At 42.7% G+C, this 17,072-nt stretch overlaps 1 protein-coding gene across 1 annotated transcript; it reads right to left on the bottom strand.

Annotated features, from left to right (window-relative positions):
- Positions 1-12,973: 12,973 nt before the first annotated feature.
- LOC135050625 (uncharacterized) lies at positions 12,974-16,336 on the bottom strand. The gene has a single exon (XM_063957083.1). The coding sequence runs from the start codon at positions 16,334-16,336 to the stop codon at positions 12,974-12,976; it is 3,363 nt and encodes a 1,120-aa protein (XP_063813153.1).
- Positions 16,337-17,072: the final 736 nt, after the last annotated feature.

Consider the following 17,072-nt stretch of genomic DNA (forward strand, 5'->3'; position numbering starts at 1 on the left):
TGAGCTTTAAAATAGTCTTGAAACTAAGAGCTCAGCATGTGGTGAGAAGCTCAGTGTTGAGGCTACACACAGAGCACTCTAGTTGCTCTTAAAATCAGTCTTAGGGAAGGTCTGAGGCTAGAACCACATACTGTTCTCACAGAGCATTACTTGAATGAAGCAAGTGAGTTCCCATCAACATTGGACAGCTTGTGACTTCAATGCAGAAGACATTGCAAGCACTAAAGAACGTGTGCTTCAATTGATGCAAAGTTCTCAAGCTTGGAATTGGCTCATGGCTGGCAAGTTTAAGTTCAATGGCTGAGAGGAAGTAAATAGTTGCTTTCCAACTCAATTCAGACTACTCTCTCTCCACATTTTTCTAATATATGGTTTATTTTTAAATTGATTCTATTTTTCCTATTTTCCTATTAATGAAAATAGAAATTTAAGTATATAGGAGTAATTCTTAGTTGGTTGCAGCAGGAACTTTGTTAGCAGTTGGGCAAAACCATGTGCACTGCAGGTGGGGCAGATGTAACATGTGCAGAGAGAGTTAGATTTGGGTGGGGTGTGTTCAATCTGAAATCTAAAGTGCAGTGTAAAAATAAAGCAGCCAGTATTTACCCTGCACAGAAACAAAATAACCCACCCAAATGTAACTTTCTCTGCACATGTTATATCTGCCCTCCCCCCTGCAGCGCACATGATTTTGCCCAACTGCTAACAAAGTTCCTGCTGTGATCAACTCAGAATTACCCCGATAGTTGGAATCCCCAACTGCATTTAATGCCTTCACTTGAAACATTTATTGTAAAATGTCAAATTAGTGTTTGGGCTGTAGAAGTTTACTAGTTTTTCTAACAATATGTGTGATGCATAATAAACTATATAATTATTGAACCAATTTGTCAATAATCGTGTGCTCGCCCCCTGCTTTTTTATTGCATGTATTTTTATGATAGCTTTGGTGTTTTGCCAATAAATTGGAGAAATTTTAATTGCAAACATGCATATTTGATTAATGGATAGGTAGCACAAAACAAAAATTCTCAACCTCAATCTTCCAATATCATGCATTTTGTCAGCATTTTAATAATCTGACCATATTTCCTATGTTTTCTGTGATTACATTATTCTACTTCTGGGCGGGCATATGCAAATGAACTGTGTTGTAGCAGAAAATTGTTTTTATATTTTTTTAATTACTAAGTGTGCAATTTAGATATTGATGCCTTTGAGTTTTACAAGATGTTTCTGCAATTGTTGAGAAGATAAAAATATTAGTGTGTGCCTCCTTTTAGTTCAGTTTTCATTTTTTTGTCTCACTAAGTATCCTTATGCCTTTGAAGTTGAGCTTTAAAATAGTCTTGAAACTAAGAGCTCAGCATGTGGTGAGAAGCTCAGTGTTGAGGCTACACACAGAGCACTCTAGTTGCTCTTAAAGTCAGCCTTAGGGAAGGTCTGAGGTTAGAGCCACATACTGTTCTCACAGAGCATTACTTGAATGAAGCAAGTGAGTTCCCATCAACATTGGACAGCTTGTGACTTCAAAGCAGAAGACATTGCAAGCACTAAAGAACGTGTGCTTCAATTGATGCAAAGTTCTCAAGCTTGGAATTGGCTCATGGCTGGCAAGTTTAAGTTCAATGGCTGAGAGGAAGTAATTTATAGAGATGAGCGCCTGAAATTTTTCGGGTTTTGTGTTTTGGTTTTGGGTTCGGTTCCGCGGCCGTGTTTTGGGTTCGAACGCGTTTTGGCAAAACCTCACCGAATTATTTTTGTCGGATTCGGGTGTGTTTTGGATTCGGGTGTTTTTTTCAAAAAACCCTAAAAAACAGCTTAAATCATAGAATTTGGGGGTAATTTTGATCCCAAAGTATTATTAACCTCAAAAAACATAATTTACACTCATTTCCAGCCTATTCTGAACACATCACACCTCACAATATTATTTTTAGTCCTAAAATTTGCACCGAGGTCGCTGTGTGAGTAAGATAAGCGACCCTAGTGGCCGACACAAACACCGGGCCCATCTAGGAGTGGCACTGCAGTGTCACGCAGGATGTCCCTTCCAAAAAACCCTCCCCAAACAGCACATGACGCAAAGAAAAAAAGAGGCGCAATGAGGTAGCTGTGTGAGTAAGATTAGCGACCCTAGTGGCCGACACAAACACCGGGCCCATCTAGGAGTGGCACTGCAGTGTCACGCAGGATGGCCCTTCCAAAAAACCCTCCCCAAACAGCACATGACGCAAAGAAAAAAAGAGGCGCAATGAGGTAGCTGACTGTGTGAGTAAGATTAGCGACCCTAGTGGCCGACACAAACACCGGGCACATCTAGGAGTGGCACTGCAGTGTCACGCAGGATGGCCCTTCCAAAAAACCCTCCCCAAACAGCACATGACGCAAAGAAAAAAAGAGGCGCAATGAGGTAGCTGACTGTGTGAGTAAGATTAGCGACCCTAGTGGCCGACACAAACACCGGGCACATCTAGGAGTGGCACTGCAGTGTCACGCAGGATGTCCCTTCCAAAAAACCCTCCCCAAACAGCACATGACGCAAAGAAAAAAAGAGGCGCAATGAGGTAGCTGTGTGAGTAAGATTAGCGACCCTAGTGGCCGACACAAACACCGGGCCCATCTAGGAGTGGCACTGCAGTGTCACGCAGGATGTCCCTTCCAAAAAACCCTCCCCAATCAGCACATGATGCAAAGAAAAAGAAAAGAAAAAAGAGGTGCAAGATGGAATTATCCTTGGGCCCTCCCACCCACCCTTATGTTGTATAAACAAAACAGGACATGCACACTTTAACCAACCCATCATTTCAGTGACAGGGTCTGCCACACGACTGTGACTGATATGACGGGTTGGTTTGGACCCCCCCCAAAAAAGAAGCAATTAATCTCTCCTTGCACAAACTGGCTCTACAGAGGCAAGATGTCCACCTCATCTTCACCCTCCGATATATCACCGTGTACATCCCCCTCCTCACAGATTATCAATTCGTCCCCACTGGAATCCACCATCTCAGCTCCCTGTGTACTTTGTGGAGGCAATTGCTGCTGGTCAATGTCTCCGCGGAGGAATTGATTATAATTCATTTTAATGAACATCATCTTCTCCACATTTTCTGGATGTAACCTCGTACGCCGATTGCTGACAAGGTGAGCGGCGGCACTAAACACTCTTTCGGAGTACACACTTGTGGGAGGGCAACTTAGGTAGAATAAAGCCAGTTTGTGCAAGGGCCTCCAAATTGCCTCTTTTTCCTGCCAGTATAAGTACGGACTGTGTGACGTGCCTACTTGGATGCGGTCACTCATATAATCCTCCACCATTCTATCAATGTTGAGAGAATCATATGCAGTGACAGTAGACGACATGTCCGTAATCGTTGTCAGGTCCTTCAGTCCGGACCAGATGTCAGCATCAGCAGTCGCTCCAGACTGCCCTGCATCACCGCCAGCGGGTGGGCTCGGAATTCTGAGCCTTTTCCTCGCACCCCCAGTTGCGGGAGAATGTGAAGGAGGAGATGTTGACAGGTCGCGTTCCGCTTGACTTGACAATTTTGTCACCAGCAGGTCTTTCAACCCCAGCAGACCTGTGTCTGCCGGAAAGAGAGATCCAAGGTAGGCTTTAAATCTAGGATCGAGCACGGTGGCCAAAATGTAGTGCTCTGATTTCAACAGATTGACCACCCGTGAATCCTTGTTAAGCGAATTAAGGGCTGCATCCACAAGTCCCACATGCCTAGCGGAATCGCTCCGTGTTAGCTCCTTCTTCAATGCCTCCAGCTTCTTCTGCAAAAGCCTGATGAGGGGAATGACCTGACTCAGGCTGGCAGTGTCTGAACTGACTTCACGTGTGGCAAGTTCAAAGGGCATCAGAACCTTGCACAACGTTGAAATCATTCTCCACTGCACTTGAGACAGGTGCATTCCATCTCCTATATCGTGCTCAATTGTATAGGCTTGAATGGCCTTTTGCTGCTCCTCCAACCTCTGAAGCATATAGAGGGTTGAATTCCACCTCGTTACCACTTCTTGCTTCAGATGATGGCAGGGCAGGTTCAGTAGTTTTTGGTGGTGCTCCAGTCTTCTGTACGTGGTGCCTGTACGCCGAAAGTGTCCCGCAATTTTTCTGGCCACCGACAGCATCTCTTGCACGCCCCTGTCGTTTTTTAAAAAATTCTGCACCACCAAATTCAAGGTATGTGCAAAACATGGGACGTGCTGGAATTTGCCCATATTTAATGCACACACAATATTGCTGGCGTTGTCCGATGCCACAAATCCACAGGAGAGTCCAATTGGGGTAAGCCATTCCGCGATGATCTTCCTCAGTTGCCGTAAGAGGTTTTCAGCTGTGTGCGTATTCTGGAAAGCGGTGATACAAAGCGTAGCCTGCCTAGGAAAGAGTTGGCGTTTGCGAGATGCTGCTACTGGTGCCGCCGCTGCTGTTCTTGCGGCGGGAGTCCATACATCTACCCAGTGGGCTGTCACAGTCATATAGTCCTGACCCTGCCCTGCTCCACTTGTCCACATGTCCGTGGTTAAGTGGACATTGGGTACAACTGCATTTTTTAGGACACTGGTGAGTCTTTTTCTGACGTCCGTGTACATTCTCGGTATCGCCTGCCTAGAGAAGTGGAACCTAGATGGTATTTGGTAACGGGGGCACACTGCCTCAATAAATTGTCTAGTTCCCTGTGAACTAACGGCGGATACCGGACGCACGTCTAACACCAACATAGTTGTCAAGGACTCAGTTATCCGCTTTGCAGTAGGATGACTGCTGTGATATTTCATCTTCCTCGCAAAGGACTGTTGAACAGTCAATTGCTTACTGGAAGTAGTACAAGTGGGCTTACGACTTCCCCTCTGGGATGACCATCGACTCCCAGCGGCAACAACAGCAGCGCCAGCAGCAGTAGGCGTTACACGCAAGGATGCATCGGAGGAATCCCAGGCAGGAAAGGACTCGTCAGACTTGCCAGTGACATGGCCTGCAGGACTATTGGCATTCCTGGGGAAGGAGGAAATTGACACTGAGGGAGTTGGTGGGGTGGTTTGCGTGAGCTTGGTTACAAGAGGAAGGGATTTACTGGTCAGTGGACTGCTTCCGCTGTCACCCAAAGTTTTTGAACTTGTCACTGACTTATTATGAATGCGCTGCAGGTGACGTATAAGGGAGGATGTTCCGAGGTGGTTAACGTCCTTACCCCTACTTATTACAGCTTGACAAAGGGAACACACGGCTTGACACCTGTTGTCCGCATTTCTGGTGAAATACCTCCACACCGAAGAGCTGATTTTTTTGGTATTTTCACCTGGCATGTCAACGGCCATATTCCTCCCACGGACAACAGGTGTCTCCCCGGGTGCCTGACTTAAACAAACCACCTCACCATCAGAATCCTCCTGGTCAATTTCCTCCCCAGCGCCAGCAACACCCATATCCTCCTCATCCTGGTGTACTTCAACACTGACATCTTCAATCTGACTATCAGGAACTGGACTGCGGGTGCTCCTTCCAGCACTTGCAGGGGGCATGCAAATAGTGGAAGGCGCATGCTCTTCACGTCCAGTGTTGGGAAGGTCAGGCATCGCAAACGACACAATTGGACTCTCCTTGTGGATTTGGGATTTCAAAGAATGCACAGTTCTTTGCGGTGCTTTTGCCAGCTTGAGTCTTTTCAGTTTTCTAGCGAGAGGCTGAGTGCTTCCATCCTCATGTGAAGCTGAACCACTAGCCATGAACATAGGCCAGGGCCTCAGCCGTTCCTTGCCACTCCGTGTGGTAAATGGCATATTGGCAAGTTTACGCTTCTCCTCCGACAATTTTATTTTAGGTTTTGGAGTCCTTTTTTTTCTGATATTTGGTGTTTTGGATTTGACATGCTCTGTACTATGACATTGGGCATCGGCCTTGGCAGACGACGTTGCTGGCATTTCATCGTCTCGGCCATGACTAGTGGCAGCAGCTTCAGCACGAGGTGGAAGTGGATCTTGATCTTTCCCTAATTTTGGAACCTCAACTTTTTTGTTCTCCATATTTTATAGGCAGAACTAAAAGGCACCTCAGGTAAACAATGGAGATGGATGGATTGGATAGTTTACTAGTATACAATTATGGACGGACTGCCACGGTTAGGTGGTATAAAAAAACCACGGTTAGGTGGTATATATTATAATAATAATACAATTATGGATGGACGGACTGCCTGCCGACTGCCGACACAGAGGTAGCCACAGCCGTGAACTACCGCACTGTACACTGGTTGATAAAGAGATAGTAGTATACTCGTAACAACTAGTATGACACTATGACGACGGTATAAAGAATGGAAAAAAAACCACGGTTAGGTGGTATATATTATAATAATAATACAATTATGGATGGACGGACTGCCTGCCGACTGCCGACACAGAGGTAGCCACAGCCGTGAACTACCGCACTGTACACTGGTTGATAAAGAGATAGTAGTATACTCGTAACAACTAGTATGACACTATGACGACGGTATAAAGAATGGAAAAAAAACCACGGTTAGGTGGTATATATTATAATAATAATACAATTATGGATGGACGGACTGCCTGCCGACTGCCGACACAGAGGTAGCCACAGCCGTGAACTACCGCACTGTACACTGGTTGATAAAGAGATAGTAGTATACTCGTAACAACTAGTATGACACTATGACGACGGTATAAAGAATGGAAAAAAAACCACGGTTAGGTGGTATATATTATAATAATAATACAATTATGGATGGACGGACTGCCTGCCGACTGCCGACACAGAGGTAGCCACAGCCGTGAACTACCGCACTGTACACTGGTTGATAAAGAGATAGTAGTATACTCGTAACAACTAGTATGACACTATGACGACGGTATAAAGAATGGAAAAAAAACCACGGTTAGGTGGTATATATTATAATAATAATACAATTATGGATGGACGGACTGCCTGCCGACTGCCGACACAGAGGTAGCCACAGCCGTGAACTACCGCACTGTACACTGGTTGATAAAGAGATAGTAGTATACTCGTAACAACTAGTATGACACTATGACGACGGTATAAAGAATGGAAAAAAAACCACGGTTAGGTGGTATATATTATAATAATAATACAATTATGGATGGACGGACTGCCTGCCGACTGCCGACACAGAGGTAGCCACAGCCGTGAACTACCGCACTGTACACTGGTTGATAAAGAGATAGTAGTATACTCGTAACAACTAGTATGACACTATGACGACGGTATAAAGAATGGAAAAAAAACCACGGTTAGGTGGTATATATTATAATAATAATACAATTATGGATGGACGGACTGCCTGCCGACTGCCGACACAGAGGTAGCCACAGCCGTGAACTACCGCACTGTACACTGGTTGATAAAGAGATAGTAGTATACTCGTAACAACTAGTATGACACTATGACGACGGTATAAAGAATGGAAAAAAAACCACGGTTAGGTGGTATATATTATAATAATAATACAATTATGGATGGACGGACTGCCTGCCGACTGCCGACACAGAGGTAGCCACAGCCGTGAACTACCGCACTGTACACTGGTTGATAAAGAGATAGTAGTATACTCGTAACAACTAGTATGACACTATGACGACGGTATAAAGAATGGAAAAAAAACCACGGTTAGGTGGTATATATTATAATAATAATACAATTATGGATGGACGGACTGCCTGCCGACTGCCGACACAGAGGTAGCCACAGCCGTGAACTACCGCACTGTACACTGGTTGATAAAGAGATAGTAGTATACTCGTAACAACTAGTATGACACTATGACGACGGTATAAAGAATGGAAAAAAAACCACGGTTAGGTGGTATATATTATAATAATAATACAATTATGGATGGACGGACTGCCTGCCGACTGCCGACACAGAGGTAGCCACAGCCGTGAACTACCGCACTGTACACTGGTTGATAAAGAGATAGTAGTATACTCGTAACAACTAGTATGACACTATGACGACGGTATAAAGAATGGAAAAAAAACCACGGTTAGGTGGTATATATTATAATAATAATACAATTATGGATGGACGGACTGCCTGCCGACTGCCGACACAGAGGTAGCCACAGCCGTGAACTACCGCACTGTACACTGGTTGATAAAGAGATAGTAGTATACTCGTAACAACTAGTATGACACTATGACGACGGTATAAAGAATGGAAAAAAAACCACGGTTAGGTGGTATATATTATAATAATAATACAATTATGGATGGACGGACTGCCTGCCGACTGCCGACACAGAGGTAGCCACAGCCGTGAACTACCGCACTGTACACTGGTTGATAAAGAGATAGTAGTATACTCGTAACAACTAGTATGACACTATGACGACGGTATAAAGAATGGAAAAAAAACCACGGTTAGGTGGTATATATTATAATAATAATACAATTATGGATGGACGGACTGCCTGCCGACTGCCGACACAGAGGTAGCCACAGCCGTGAACTACCGCACTGTACACTGGTTGATAAAGAGATAGTAGTATACTCGTAACAACTAGTATGACACTATGACGGTATAAAGAAAGAAAAAAAAATACCACGGTTAGGTGGTATATATTGTAATACAATTATGGATGGACGGACTGCCTGCCGAGTTCCGACTGCCGACACAGAGGTAGCCACAGCCGTGAACTACCGCACTGTACTGTGTCTGCTGCTAATATAGACTGGTTGATAAAGAGATAGTATACAATACATACAACAATGAATATACTACTATACTGGTGGTCAGGCACTGGTCACCACTAGTCACACTGGCAGTGGCACTCCTGCAGCAAAAGTGTGCACTGTTTAATTTTAAATTAATATAATATTATGTACTCCTGGGGGCTCCTGCTATAACAACCTGCAGTGCTCCCCAGTCTCCCCCACAATTATTATAAGCTTTGCCTTTTATACATTGATGTGCAGCACACTGGGCTGAGCTGAGTGCACACAGACTGAGTCACACTGTGTGACTGGCTGCTGCTGTGTATCGTTTTTTTTCAGGCAGAGAACGGATATAGCAGAGAACGGATATATTATATTAAAATAAATAAAAGTTAACTAACAACAACTGCACTGGTCACTGTGGTAAACTCTGTCTGACTCTGCACAATCTCTCTCTCTCTTCTAATCTAATTTCTAATGGAGAGGACGCCAGCCACGTCCTCTCCCTATCAATCTCAATGCACGTGTGAAAATGGCGGCGACGCGCGGCTCCTTATATAGAATCCGAGTCTCGCGAGAATCCGACAGCGTCATGATGACGTTCGGGCGCGCTCGGGTTAACCGAGCAAGGCGGGAGGATCCGAGTCTGCTCGGACCCGTGAAAAAAACATGAAGTTCGTGCGGGTTCGGTTTCAGAGAAACCGAACCCGCTCATCTCTAGAAGTAAATAGTTGCTTTCCAACTCAATTCAGACTATTCTCTCTCCACATTTTACTAATATATGGTTTATTTTTAAATTGATTCTATTTTTCCTATTTTCCTATTAATGAAAATAGAAATTTAAGTATATAGGAGTATTTCTTAGTTGATCGCAGCAGGAACTCTGTTAGCAGTTGGGCAAAACCATGTGCACTGCAGGTGGGGCAGATGTAACATGTGCAGAGAGAGTTAGATTTGGGTGGGGTGTGTTCAATCTGAAATCTAAAGTGCAGTGTAAAAACAAAGCAGCCAGTATTTACCCTGCACAGAAACAAAATAACCCACCCAAATGTAACTTTCTCTGCACATGTTATATCTGCCCTCCCCCCTGCAGTGCACATGATTTTGCCCAACTGCCTACAAAGTTCCTGCTGTGATCAACTCAGAATTACCCCGATAGTTGGAATCCTCAACTGCATTTAATGCCTTCACTTGAAACATTTATTTTAAAATGTCAAATTAGTGTTTGGGCTGTAGAAGTTTACTAGTTTTTCTAACAATATGTGTGATGCATAATAAATTATATGATTATTGAACCAATTTGTCAATAATCGTGTGCTCGCCCCCTGCTTTTTTATTGCATGTATTTGTATGATAGCTTTGGTGGTTTGCCAATAAATTGGAGAAATTTTAATTGCAAACATGCATATTTGATTAATGGATAGGTAGCACAAAACAAAAATTCTCAACCTCAATCTTCCAATATCATGCATTTTGTCAGCATTTTAATAATCTGACCATATTTCCTATGTTTTCTGTGATTACAGTATTCTACTTCTGGGCGGGCATATGCAAATGAACTGTGCTGTAGCAGAAAATTGTTTTTATATTTTTTTAATTACTAAGTGTGCAATTTAGATATTGATGCCTTTGAGTTTTACAAGATGTTTCTGCAATTGTCGAGAAGATAAAAATATTAGTGTGTGCCTCCTTTTAGTTCAGTTTTCATTTTTTTGTCTCACTAAGTTTCCTTATGCCTTTGAAGTTGAGCTTTAAAATAGTCTTGAAACTAAGAGCTCAGCATGTGGTGAGAAGCTCAGTGTTGAGGCTACACACAGAGCATTCTAGTTGCTCTTAAAGTCAGCCTTAGGGAAGGTCTGAGGCTAGAGCCACATACTGTTCTCACAGAGCATTACTTGAATGAAGCAAGTGAGTTCCCATCAACATTGGACAGCTTGTGACTTCAATGCAGAAGACATTGCAAGCACTAAAGAACGTGTGCTTCAATTGATGCAAAGTTCTCAAGCTTGGAATTGGCTCATGGCTGGCAAGTTTAAGTTCAATGGCTGAGAGGAAGTAAATAGTTGCTTTCCAACTCAATTCAGACTACTCTCTCTCCACATTTTTCTAATATATGGTTTATTTTTAAATTGATTCTATTTGTCCTATTTTCCTATTAATGAAAATAGAAATTTAAGTATATAGGAGTATTTCTTAGTTGATCACAGCAGGAACTTTGTTAGCAGTTGGGCAAAACCATGTGCACTGCAGGTGGGGCAGATGTAACATGTGCAGAGAGAGTTAGATTTGGGTGGGGTGTGTTCAATCTGCAATCTAATTTGCAGTGTAAAATAAAGCAGCCAGTATTTACCCTGCACAGAAACAAAATAACCCACCCAAATGTAACTTTCTCTGCACATGTTATATCTGCCCTCCCCCCTGCAGTGCACATGATTTTGCCCAACTGCTAACAAAGTTCCTGCTGTGATAAACTCAGAATTACCCCGATAGTTGGAATCCTCAACTGCATTTAATGCCTTCACTTGAAACATTTATTTTAAAATGTCAAATTAGTGTTTGGGCTGTAGAAGTTTACTAGTTTTTCTAACAATATGTGTGATGCATAATAAATTATATGATTATTGAACCAATTTGTCAATAATCGTGTGCTCGCCCCCTGCTTTTTTATTGCATGTATTTGTATGATAGCTTTGGTGGTTTGCCAATAAATTGGAGAAATTTTAATTGCAAACATGCATATTTGATTAATGGATAGGTAGCACAAAACAAAAATTCTCAACCTCAATCTTCCAATATCATGCATTTTGTCAGCATTTTAATAATCTGACCATATTTCCTATGTTTTCTGTGATTACATTATTCTACTTCTGGGCGGGCATATGCAAATGAACTGTGCTGTAGCAGAAAATTGTTTTTATATTTTTTTAATTACTAAGTGTGCAATTTAGATATTGATGCCTTTGAGTTTTACAAGATGTTTCTGCAATTGTCGAGAAGATAAAAATATTAGTGTGTGCCTCCTTTTAGTTCAGTTTTCATTTTTTTGTCTCACTAAGTTTCCTTATGCCTTTGAAGTTGAGCTTTAAAATAGTCTTGAAACTAAGAGCTCAGCATGTGGTGAGAAGCTCAGTGTTGAGGCTACACACAGAGCATTCTAGTTGCTCTTAAAGTCAGCCTTAGGGAAGGTCTGAGGCTAGAGCCACATACTGTTCTCACAGAGCATTACTTGAATGAAGCAAGTGAGTTCCCATCAACATTGGACAGCTTGTGACTTCAATGCAGAAGACATTGCAAGCACTAAAGAACGTGTGCTTCAATTGATGCAAAGTTCTCAAGCTTGGAATTGGCTCATGGCTGGCAAGTTTAAGTTCAATGGCTGAGAGGAAGTAAATAGTTGCTTTCCAACTCAATTCAGACTACTCTCTCTCCACATTTTTCTAATATATGGTTTATTTTTAAATTGATTCTATTTGTCCTATTTTCCTATTAATGAAAATAGAAATTTAAGTATATAGGAGTATTTCTTAGTTGATCACAGCAGGAACTTTGTTAGCAGTTGGGCAAAACCATGTGCACTGCAGGTGGGGCAGATGTAACATGTGCAGAGAGAGTTAGATTTGGGTGGGGTGTGTTCAATCTGCAATCTAATTTGCAGTGTAAAATAAAGCAGCCAGTATTTACCCTGCACAGAAACAAAATAACCCACCCAAATGTAACTTTCTCTGCACATGTTATATCTGCCCTCCCCCCTGCAGTGCACATGATTTTGCCCAACTGCTAACAAAGTTCCTGCTGTGATAAACTCAGAATTACCCCGATAGTTGGAATCCTCAACTGCATTTAATGCCTTCACTTGAAACATTTATTTTAAAATGTGAAATTAGTGTTTGGGCTGTAGAAGTTTACTAGTTTTTCTAACAATATGTGTGATGCATAATAAACTACTAGGTGATTCATCGCGCCCTACGGGCGCTATTCACACCGTCGGAAGGGGCTATGCCCCTGCAACCTTTGTATGTCCTTTAACTGGCAAATATTTGTACGGTATGGAGTATTACCTTTAAGCCTAATGTTGTTAGTGGTTACATATTTTAGGTGGAAAGGGTGTGCGATGGTTAAGAGGGCGTAGGCCTTTGTGACAGCGTAAAGAGTGGATGTAGGGGAGGATGAATGAAATAGTGTGTTAATATGTTATGCGAACAGAATTTTGGAAGAAAATGTATGTTTGGTTACACTTTATTTTGGCTCAAACAAAGAAAGTACATTTTTACATATCAAAAACTTCTTTGAAAACAACATTTCTAGTGAAGTGTCGTTCGTCACAAAGCAGCTGCCCTTGGTGTTCGTTTGGTGTAATACACACTTTGACTTGATCTTTTTTCCGTGATCTAGATAAAGCAACGTAAAGTTGGCCATGTGAGAACACTGATGTTGGCAGATGAATTCCAACGTGATCGAAAGTTTGTCCCTGGGATTTGTTGATTGTTATTGCGTACGCTGGAATAACTGGAAACTGTCTACGTCGCAGTATAAATGGCAATGTGGTATCATTTGGAGCAAAATCAATTCGGGGAATAAACACAATGTCGCCTTGGTTGCACTCTGATATAATTCTGCTCTTTATGAAGTGACGTTCCAGGTTTTCTACAATTAATCGTGTCCCGTTACACAAGCCCTTTTTTGGGTTAAGGTTGTGGAGAAGCATGATAATGACGCCTTTTTTTAAGAGCAGGACATGTGGAGGCATTCCTGATGGTGTTTGGTCGTGAAGAAATTCAAGGGGGAAGTTTAAAGTGTCGTTGGGATCTTCGCTGACAACAGAGTCTGCGCTGTAATAAATAGTTGGATTTCCAGCCATTAGTGCTATAATTTTGCGGTTCATATCGAGTGTGTGTGCGTTTGTGGGTGCAACAATGACTCGTGTTGAAAGGTCATCCACTGACATGTGTTGGACATTGTTAAAAATAGTTGTAATAAGATCGTCCATGGTGACCATATATTGGGGAATTTGAATGATGTTATTTTTGGAGATGTCTGAAATTGTTGGCACGTTGCCCATTCCAACTTGTAAAAGCCATTCGTTGTGTTGGTCTTGTCCTTTACTGCGCATGTTTGTAGTAAGAGTGAGATGAGTGAAATTTTTCCACAGTGGACTTGCTTTGATGCAGCATTCGAGAATATCAGTTTGTGTTCCTCTTGTGACAACTGGAAGTGTTTGTCTAAAATCACCTCCTACTACAACAGTCTTATTTCCAAATGGTGTGTCTATGTTCATGACCTCACGAAGTAGCTTGTCGATGCATCGAAGTCCATGTTTTGGAAGCATTGTAATCTCATCAATAATGATGAGGGCAGCTTGCCGTAATACTTCTGCCTCTGGTGACGTGAGTCTCATGGAAGAAACAGATGTATCAAGTAGTGGCACAGGAAGCTTAAATCCGCTGTGAACAGTGCGTCCTCCTTTTAGCAATGTGGCAGCAATTCCGGTTGTTGCAAATGGTAGTACAATTTTTGATTGTCCTCGGATGTACGCAATGAGTGTGGTGTAGAGGAATGTTTTTCCGGATCCACCGGGTCCGTCAAGATAAAAGCATTGGCTGTGCACATTTTTATTATACACTGGCATGACAATCCTGTTGAAAGCATATAACTGGCGTTCATTAAGCATTGAAATGCGTTTATTAGCCTGCTGTGCCTCTTCAACGTGATTATATTGCTCTTCTTTTGGGGCATTTCCTGTTGGAATTGGTAAGCCAAGCACTGCACAGGATAAACCATGTTGTTTTAGAATTGTGTTAACTTCATGGAGGGAATTATTTTGTGCAATGTGTTCTGGATTGTGTTGCATAAAGTCGAGAGTTAAATTGGTTACGTGATTTTCCCATAATGTAAGTGGTTTCGCTGGCTGACAAAAGCAACAGATGTATGCAAACATTTCGCGTAACTGTTTGCCCATGAGGTACGTGGCTGCATCTGTTAGACAGTGATCCCATTCATCGTCTGATTCGAGAAGTCCATGAGAGAAAGCTGCTGCTTTAAAGGTGTCATACAGGACACCATTTACAGTTCTCAATGAGTGGAAACTGATGGCACCGTGAACATGTAGAAGCAAAATCCGTAGGTAGAAGCGTTCTTCATTTTTGAGACTGACGGTATACAGGCGTGCCACAATGTTTTCACCCCCTCGCTGTCGTTCCTGCCAATTGCCATGCGTATAAACGTAGTGTTGTGGTATTTCAGAGTACAGCCATTGTTGTGCTTGTGGATTATTAGAGTTGAGGTCAAACCATGATTCTAGTTTAGTGCGACCAGTTTGTGCTGCAAGGAGTGCTTCGTTTTCATTTCCTTGTTCAAAGATGATGGTCTGCTGGTTAGGTAGATGTACAGGAAGTCTTATTACGGCGTGTGAACGATCGTGCATTAGCGATTCTCTTAAACGCCAAATTGCCTCTGGTGGGCTGACATACCGGCAGTCAATGAATTGTGAGATTTCGTTGTAGCGTAGCTCTGGCTGTCCGTTTGTTGTGATGGCAACGTTTGCGCAATCAAAGCCTTTGAAAATGTACTTGTAGATGTACTTAATTGCTGCAAGTGATGTGCAGACTTCCACGTTTATGTGAGCGTTGTACTTGAGTGCCAAGTATGGATTGTATGGGACGACATTTTGGTTGGACATAAGTACGCCTCTAACGTGTACTTGTTCTTGAGGGCGACGACGGTACACAGGATATGCATTAATGTTTAGAATGGTTTCTTCATTAAATGGTTTAGGAAATTGCTTCGTACATTTTCCGTCTTGCATGCAGGGTGCGTGTGGATTGTTAGCACCGCATGGACCATGCATCATACATCGTGTGATGATGTTGCGCAACCGAGGGTTATCTTCTGTTGGAATTTCGGCTGACACAAATTTATTGATTTGTTCAACAGTGGTAAACTTGTCTTCTGTTCGCAGTGAGACCAGTATGTGAGCATGTGGTAGTCCTCTTTTCTGGAACTCTATAGTATAGACAAAAGCTTTGGCCTGACCAAATAAGCCATGTTTGGTGAGATCATCCATCAGAGAATTAAGCTTTAGTTTGAAAAGGCGTGCAACTAAATCTGGTCGATCAGAATTTTGTTCGCCAGGCCTTAAGTTCTCAATGATTTCAGGCCAAGTTGGATTAGCGGTGAATGTAATGAAAACATCTGGCGCTCCCCACTTTGCAAATATTGACATTGCATCACAGCAACGTTCGCGCATCTGTCTTGGTGATCCTTCGAAGCTTGAAGGTAGAATAACGGACACACCAGCTGGCATGTTCAAATTAACTGCCATGTTTGCGACGTGGTCAGCAAGTCCCTGATACTGTTCTGCTCGTAGGCGTTGCTGATTTTGTCGAATGTAGTTTAATCTATTAGCCTCGACTTGAAGATATGAATCTACTAACCACTGTTGAGTCAACTTGCCTGCGGCCATGATGGGACTGAAATCATCTCGAATGGCTGTTAAGGCGGCCTTGTACTGCAACATGGTCACATAGTTGCGAACGCGATTTAGCTTGGCTCCATTGTAAGAATCACATTGCCAATTGCTTTGCCAGCCAGGTTCGCCATATGGGAAAAGAAGTGCATATGTCATTGGATCCATGTTTGGGCTTAGAATGTGGATATTGATAAATGTCTGTTTTGGATCATGTGGATTTTTGGGGTAGATTCTGATGTCTCGTTGGAACGGTGGCTCACCATCTTCATTCACGAAGACTATTGCGATTTCATTGGAGGTTGGTTTGTTCTATCGTCGTTGATCTGATTGTCGATCACGTCTTAGCGCCATGCTAATTTGCGGAACTTGTTCTCCTTTTTGAGCTGCCAGGTGAACTTCTCGTCTTTCAACTTTGCAAATAAGCTGATAGCTATGTGCAAGTCGATTGTGTTGACGAAAGAATCGGTCGATTTGGTCCATTATTTCTCGCTGACACTCAGAGTTGGCCGCATTATCTTCCCGAATGGTGGCCGCTTGTGTGCTGTCAAGAACGTACAGCTGAGCAAACTGTGGTGGTTCATTATTTATAGGCTGTAGGTGTGAAGTGCGATGATATGTTTGTCCGTGAACTTTGAAAACGTATGGACCTCTTCCTGGCATTGTGACAATGTTAGCTCCCATTGAAGCAAATGAAAGAGCACTGTTGTAAGATCTTATGTTGTCACGGAAATGAATGCGGTTGGGGTGAGTGGTGTCCGAGAGCAACTTGCGTAGAAATTCTGGATAGTTCAACTGTTGTCCATTGATGTCATGTGGCTTTGGTAACTTAACTTTGCCCTTGCGGCAGCAGCTGGTAAATTTACCATCGGTAGGACGTTCATCAATAAAATTTCTGGACCCA

This window comes from Pseudophryne corroboree, chromosome 1 (assembly GCF_028390025.1).
Source record: "Pseudophryne corroboree isolate aPseCor3 chromosome 1, aPseCor3.hap2, whole genome shotgun sequence".
In the NCBI taxonomy this organism is placed as follows: domain Eukaryota; kingdom Metazoa; phylum Chordata; class Amphibia; order Anura; family Myobatrachidae; genus Pseudophryne; species Pseudophryne corroboree.